Below are 7,872 nucleotides of genomic sequence, written 5' to 3'. Positions count from 1 at the left end.
AGCTTCTGAATTTGAAAGCAAAATATGTCTAAATTGTTCTCAAAAAGGAGTATGAACAAGGCACTAAACTTTTGCAGCCAAATTTGTGCACCTTACTGCCAACCCTGTAGAACAGAAGGGAAGGTAGAAAGCTAAATCATGCATGTTATTTTTTATTTTATTTTTTGGAATTTACAACTCTACCTAAAATTAAAATATTTTTTTGGCATCTTTTGAATGCTAAGCTACCCCAGTCAATGCTGTTATTTCAAAATGGACAATAGTTTAGCCTCTACTCTATGTGGTAATCAAGAGGACTCCATATGGCATAGCTTTATGGGTTGCAATTTTACCAAGAGGATATGGGCGGTGAAGCCATCAGAGCAAAGAACTGAGCTTTTAAATCAGAATATGATGCTCGATTTTTGCAAAACTATCCTAAGCAATCACTCTTTGGATAAGATAGCTATCAAGCAATAATAGCAATCATAGCTATAACTTGTTATTGTGCAGCATGCAAGAAACAACAAGATTTATACTAAATACCCAACCCCAATCAAACTATTAATAGTGTGAATAAATGGATCAGTAACCTCAATCTACAAGATTGGGAAAACACCCCTGAGACTAGTAATCTATAAACCAATTCAGTACTCCTAGAAAATTGTATGTTTTTGTGATACTTTCATGGATTTGAGTAGCATTAATTTCTTCTGTCTTAATGTGAGCAGGGATGTTTCATCAAGAATCAAGTATATTGAGTTGGTGGATGGGGTTTCTTTGGAATGGGAGGTTCCATTTTTGACTAAAGGATACATTAAAACTACTAACAAATTGAAGGGTTTCATGGAATGTCTTAAGTGATGGAATCAAGGCACCAGCACAAGAGATATGGTCTAGCATGAAGTCTGAATTAATCCCAAAACCAAAGCACCCGTGGCCACTGAATCTGGTGAATTCTAGCTAATATTAGTAACAAGACTAGTGATAGCTGGTTTTTTTATTTTATTTTTTTTGGTTTGCCAACTCCGGTTTTCAAGGCTTTGCCCTGACTAATCTGGTGTTCGACCCGGGTCTCACACCTGATTGCGGTGGGTGAGTCTCCCAGGCGGTCCAAATTTCTATATATTTTTTTCTTTCCCTTTTCCATATAAATATGTCCATCCTGCTACAGTCATACAAGGCACAGAAACATGAAAAACTGTGTCGAGCCCATTTTCAAGAAATGAAAACAGAAACGTAACCACAAAACCCCATAGTATGACATTTATTAATAAAATAGGACAATGCTCTACTAAGATCAAAAGCAAAAGTCTTAAAAGAAGACACAGGAGGAGAAAATTTAACTTTAGAAATTAGAAGTGCATGAAGCAGATGAGTATGCAAGAGTCTTAAACGTCTTAAAAGAAGACAAAAGTGGGGCAAATTTAAGTTTAATAATGGAACTCCACTGCGAGAATAAAGCAATAATAACACACATTACAACAGAGGGGAAATCACGAGTAAGATTAATGTATCATTTGAAATACCTGAGAAGCTTCAGAGACAGCCTCGGTCCTCCTTTTTCAAGAGCTGGACAGACAGAGGAGTCTTTTCTGGCAACAGACTTTGGTCAGTCCACAATAAGATATGCTTTGAGTCGAACTTTGGTTCAGAAAATCGGTGCCAAGTTTACTTGGTAAAATCATCAGATTGAAGCTTTACTTACCAAACAGGGATTTTGGGTTGTTGGAAATCCAGGAGGAGTTTGGCTTGGCAAGAAGAAACCGAAAAGAGGACACTCCTTCCTTCCTTCCTTCCATCAGGTCAAGAGGAACAGGGGAGGCAATCGCTTTCCTTTTCTTTTCTTCTCTTCTCTTTTCTTTGGCAAGGAACAGCTAGAGGACAATTCAGAGGACATCACAGGCCGTCCAGAACCACTTCAGGTTGCTCCAAGATCTCAGAAGCAGGAGCAGGATCATCTGGAGATCAGAGATCGGGGAGAAGAACAGCAGAGACTGACTCGCTCAGTAAAACAAACATCTCCATAGAGCATCCGAGAGAGAGAAGAGCTGGTACGTTCTCTCAAGGATAATAGCAAAGCAACTGGTGAAGATTACTTTGGGTTTTGAGAACGAAGTAATAAAAAAGGATCTCCATGGCGTTACAAGATTTGGCTTCCTCCTCTTCTGCTGCTGCTGGCTTCAAAGCTGTATCTTCCTCTTGTTACGATGTCTTTCTCAGCTTTAGAGGAGAAGATACTCGCAATAACTTCACTAGCTTCCTTTACACAGCTTTGAAGGACAGAGGAATTCGATGTCTTCCTTGATAGTGCAAAACTGTGGACTGGAGAAGCAATTGGTCCAGCCCTCCAGAAAGCCATCGAGGGTTCCAAGATCTCGATCCCTATTGTCTCTGAAGGTTATGCGGATAGCAGATGGTGCCTTCAAGAACTTACTCAGATTGTTGAATGTCACGAATCCAACAATCAAATAATCTTGCCCATATTTTTCTACGTTGACCCATCAGATGTTCGGAAGCAAGCCGGAACTTTCGAGAAGGCATTCCTAGAACACAAGGACAAATTTGAGCCCGAGATTGTAGAGAGTTGGAGGAAAGCACTGAGAGTAGTAGGGAACTTGAAAGGACAAGTTCTCAACGACACTACGTAAGTCTTCATCCCACAAACTTTTTTTTCTTAAGTTAGTACATATCATTATCTAATATTTTTTTTTTCTTTCCCCCTTCTATAGCAATTAGAATATTACTGAATTTCATTTAAAAAAAATATCTTCAAATTTGTTTGTTCTCTTTACTTGATGATATTTTCATCCCTTTGATCATTTTTGTGATTTTGTTTTGAAATAAAATAACTACAGGAATCAATCAGAATTAGTTGAATTGGTTGTCAAAAGGGCTCTAACGGAATTGGTTGATAGAACACGCTTGGCTGAGTGCGGCTACCTTGCTGGCATGGATTCCAAAGTAAATGATATAAAATTGTTATTAGATATTGGCTCCAATGATGTTCAATTTGTGGGAATTTGCGGTTTCGGTGGTATTGGGAAGACCACTCTTGCCAAGGTTGTCTATAATGACATCCTTTCAACCTTCCATAAACATTGTTTTCTTTCAGATGTTAGAGAACAATCAGCACAATTCGGGGGTATAGTGTCTTTGCAGAAACAATTCCTAAAGGATACTTTCAAAGTAGACTCATACATAACGGATCGTCATAGATTAAAAAGAATGATAGAAGAAAGGGTTTCGAGGGAGAAGGTTCTTCTTGTTCTTGATGACGTCGACAATAAAGAACAAATAGATGCTTTGGTTAATAGACCCTACTGGCATGGTCAAGGAAGTAGGGTCATAATTACAACCAGAGATGAGAATATTTTGAACTTGGCTGAAGTTAATAGAGATAAAATATACAGGCCTGCATTGCTAGATCATACGCACTCTCTTCAACTATTTAGTTGGCATGCCTTTAAAAGGACGAGCCACGAGAAGATTATTTGGATCTCTCAAAAGCAATTGTGAAAGTTATTGGAGGGCTTCCCTTGGCTCTTCGAGTTATAGGTTCATCTTTGTTTTCAAAGAATAAACCAATATGGGAAGAAATGTTGAAGAAGTTGCAAAAGGTTCCCAATAATGATGTAATGAAAAGATTGAAAATAAGTTTTGATGGATTAGGTCATGCAGAGCAACAAATGTTTTTGGATATTGCCTGTTTTTTTATCGGAATGGAAAAAGATATTCCGTGTTACATATGGGAAAGCTGTGATTTTTCCCCTCAAATAGGACTTGATAATCTTTGTGCAAAGTCTTTGATAACAATTGGTGAAGATGATAGGCTAAGGATGCATGATGTGCTTCTAGATCTTGGAAGAGAGATTATTCGTCTAGAGAGTACAGAACCAGAGAAACGTAGCCGAATATGGTCTACAGAGGAAGCCTTGGATGTACTTGTGAATGGGAAAGTATGTATCCAGTACATCTATTGTTAATTACTTCTTCATTTTTTTTTCATGACAATTTTGTAAATCATTTGAGGTCTTTCTTTTTGGAGTTGTTAGGTAAATTTTAATTTTGTGGTTAATTGAAAGTGTTTTCTTTTGTAGGGAACAAATCAGTGTGTAGGACTTGTTGGTGAGTGCCAACATAGATTGAAGGGTGAAGCCCTTAATGCAATGACCGAATTAAGATTACTGCAACTTAATTATACAAAAATCTCGGGTGAATGCAGAAATCCTTTTTTAGAACTAAGGTGGCTTAGTTGGAAAAATTGTCATAGCAACTCTAGTTCAAAACTGGGATGGCTTCGTCGGAAAGGACATCATGGATCATTTGCACTAACCAAATTTTGTCCAAGAAAACTAGTTGTTCTTGATCTATCGACCAGTGGTATGACTGAAAAGTGGATGGGTTGGAATTACATCAAGGTCTCTCCTATTTAATTTCTAGACATTTGCAAGTATTTTCTGGTTGGAAAAGAAAATGAATCTTAAATATTCTTTAATTATTTTGCAGATGGCAGTAAATCTCAAAGTTCTAAAACTTGATGGGTGCAGAAAAATGCGTAGTACTCCTGACTTTTCAGGAAACCAACTTTTGGAGGTATTGAGTTTTAAATGGTGTTGTTATTTGATTAGGGTCCACAAATCTATTGGTTATCTCAGGAACTTGGTCACATTAGTTATGAGGTACTGCGTAAGACTAGTGGATCTCCCAATTAAAGGTTGTGAGTTGGCATCTCTTAAGACGCTGGATCTATATTCATGTTACTCTTTGGAAAAGCTCCCTGATAATTTTTTGGATCACATGACCTCCTTGAAAATGCTGCATCTAAGTGGCTGCTATTACATCTCCCCAAGTTTTCCAACAAGTTTGACCAGCTTGAATCTTGCCCATTGCCATTCAGTTCTAAACATATCAGGCTTTCCGTCTAGTTTGAGAAGCCTTACTGTTGACAGTTGCAATTCACTGGTTAAGCTATCAAGTGCATCAGAAGGAGCAGGCTTGAGAGACTTAAAGACATTGGATATTCATTACTGCCCTAGCCTTGAAGAGATTGAAGGTGCTGACGACAAATTGGATTCTTTGGAGGAGTTGTATATTTGGGGTTGCAAATCACTTAAAAAATTACCAAAACTGAGGTGCTCCAAAAATCTACTCTTTCTAGCGGTCCGTGAGTGTTACATGTTGTCCGATTTTGAAGGTGAAGGGATGGCTTCTCTTCAGGAGCTTCGTATAAGGGCTTGCTATTCACTGGAGAAAATACCATACCTTAGGGATTCGAAACAGCTAAGGGTACTAGAAATTTATAACTGCCCAAAATTAACGGAGATTGAGCGCCTTGAGAGCTATGGAGAATCCTTACAAGTATTATTCATTTCAGAGGTCCCATCATTATCAACACCGTTGTTATCAGAGGATATCTCAGCCCTGAAGAACTTGACACATTTACATATCAGGGGGAGTGGTATGTTGGAGGAGAGATTGCTTCATCTTTCTAACTTTAAAAAGTTAACGAATTTAAGTATTGCGGACTCTAAGAACGAAATTGTTGGACTCGACGGGTTAGAGTCCTTGCAAGAATTGAAAATAAGTGAATGTGACAATCTAACTGACATTCATGGTGTTGAAAGACTGAAAAACTTACAGACTTTGTGGATCATGTACTGCTGCTCCTTGGAAAGACTACCAGATCTATCAAACTTAGAGTACTTGGTGTATGTACATATTCAAGGATGCAAGAATCTACCCGATCTTAAATTCCCCTGAGTCACGTACGTACCAGTCGCAGATTAATTGAAGGTCTGTCGTTTAAACAGGAAATTACCTGTTTTCACTCACTTAATTCCCATCATTTATATTCATTTTTATTTATAACATACATTAATTATTGTGTGCATGGTGATGCATGGAGCAGAAATTGAACACAGAGTCAGTAGTTGCTTGCCTGTGTGGATTTAATTCTCCATCTAGTGCATGCGCTTGATTAATTTGTCATATATATATCACCCAAGTGAAAGCCAATCTTATCTTTCAGGGTCTAATGATAACACAGGTATATATGCTAATCTATACCTAATTACCTTACCTTATAATATTGTTTAATTTATGTGCTTCTTTTCTGCCCTTAATTGACTGTTTCCTTTTCTACCGCAATATTTGAAATGCGAAGTCTCCAAACTGTCTTGATGTTGTTGAAGCTGCAAATGGGGACAACTCTGGTTTTCATGAACCCCAATACAATTGATATGCTATAGTCCTTCTGAGGACACATCATGAGATCAAAGGTTATTTCACTTTTCTTGGTTCTTTGGTAATAAACTGGGGTTGCTTCCATGAAATTAAATGCATATGAGCTTTTTGGGCATTAAAAAAAAAATGCATATGATCAGCTGTACAGGGGAAGATAAGAAGGGATACGAATCGCGTAGTTCTATGGTGTTGATCAGTATAAGTAAAAAGAATCAAAGTAGGATTAAGGTAGGGGGAGGAGCTGATATACATGTTTTTTTTTAGTGGTTTAGTTTTACGGGTGCCCATGCAAATTACTAGTGTGATTCTTTTTGTTTAAAGGACATATTTCCTGAAATTATATCAACTTGTGAGGAGGTTGATCTATTTTTGTCAGGGAGTATTTGTAAGTGTTGAGTTCAAAGTAATTGAGACAGATCGAACTTGGTGAATACTGTGTTGATAGAGAAATCTTCTTAGAAGGAACATATCAAACAATAGAACAATGAGTTATTAAATGAGGTTAGCCTTTCTCCAAATTTGAGTTGGTACGCTCTTCATCGTCGTCGTTTGTGTCTGTATTAAAGTCACGATATAATATTTTAATTTCCTCTAATCAAGCTTATTCTTAGTATGATAGTTCTTCAATTTGTAATTATTTGTTTGAACATAGTTGAATTGAAGATTGTTTTAGTGATCCATCTAATCTTCCAGTCTAGCTTTTTTGTATGTTTCTGTGTGTGTGATATATAGTATTTTGAATTTTGTATCATATTTTCGATACCAAAACATTCATCAGTGGTCAAACCAGTTTAGTTTAAGAAAAATTAAACCAAAAAGTTTAATTTTTTTTTTTTTTAATAATTTTTGCAGACTTCAACATTGTCTTTGAATGAATGAATACTCATTATTTCCAAAGAGAGAGGTGCTTAGTTTAAAGTACAATTGCTGAGAGATTTATAATATTCTGACTTACGCAAGTATGAACCTTATTTTAGTATAATTTATAACATAAATGATGGATTATATTCGAATGGGTTTGATCAAATGAACTTGATGATATCACTTGCCTCTGTTTTCTCTTCTTTCTTTATTTCTTCTTCTTCCCTTTTTCTTTTTTTTTTTTTTTTTTGGGGTTTTTTTTTGGGGGGGGGGGGGTGGAGTGTTTAGAAATATCACTTGTCTCTTTCATGTACCTCTTATTAGGTTCTGTAACTACATGTTGTTACTAATTTGTATAATATGTTGTGAGATTATTTTTTTGCTTTCTGTATGTGTTGGCTCAGCACAGCTGTACAGTAATTGGGATCTAGGATGATTCAATATATTGTGATTTTTCCATGGGTGTTGAGAGGAACTCCAACAATTAATTGGATAATATATTATGAGATTATTTTTTACTTTTTGTAGGTGTGCACTACTGTACAATAAATGGGAACTATGATGATTCAATACATTGTGATTCTTCCATAGGTGTTGAGTGGAATTCCAAGAGTGGCTTCCCAAAAGTTATTTGTATGATGTGGTGCTAATGGATCGAGTATATTTTGTCTCTAGTTTTCTTCTTTTATTGTGTGTGAAACCAGTGAGGATGGGTGTATTGGGTACAACTGATGTTGTGGGTTGAGTATGTATGTTTCATTGTATAACATAGAGTAATTACATTGT

General features: G+C 36.7%; 2 protein-coding genes across 2 annotated transcripts; both read left to right on the top strand.

The window, feature by feature from the left end:
* Window positions 1–1,490: 1,490 nt before the first annotated feature.
* LOC149019120 (disease resistance protein L6-like) lies at window positions 1,491–3,498 on the top strand. The gene is made up of 4 exons (XM_089154054.1): window positions 1,491–1,590; window positions 1,851–2,033; window positions 2,266–2,626; window positions 2,838–3,498. The coding sequence occupies exons 1-4, from the start codon at window positions 1,491–1,493 to the stop codon at window positions 3,496–3,498; spliced, it is 1,305 nt and encodes a 434-aa protein (XP_089010180.1).
* Window positions 1,496–6,022, top strand: LOC149019119 (disease resistance protein Roq1-like). The gene is made up of 4 exons (XM_089153188.1): window positions 1,496–2,626; window positions 2,838–3,938; window positions 4,080–4,400; window positions 4,489–6,022. Exons 2-4 carry the CDS (start codon window positions 3,579–3,581, stop codon window positions 5,740–5,742), a joined length of 1,935 nt encoding a protein of 644 aa, XP_089009314.1. The 5' UTR covers window positions 1,496–2,626; window positions 2,838–3,578; the 3' UTR covers window positions 5,743–6,022.
* Window positions 6,023–7,872: the final 1,850 nt, after the last annotated feature.

Source organism: Hakea prostrata, chromosome 4 (genome assembly GCF_041222555.1).
Source record: "Hakea prostrata isolate BN-2017 chromosome 4, UWA_Hpros_2, whole genome shotgun sequence".
NCBI classification, from domain to species: domain Eukaryota; kingdom Viridiplantae; phylum Streptophyta; class Magnoliopsida; order Proteales; family Proteaceae; genus Hakea; species Hakea prostrata.
This window is presented reverse-complemented; position numbering and strand designations above follow the sequence as displayed.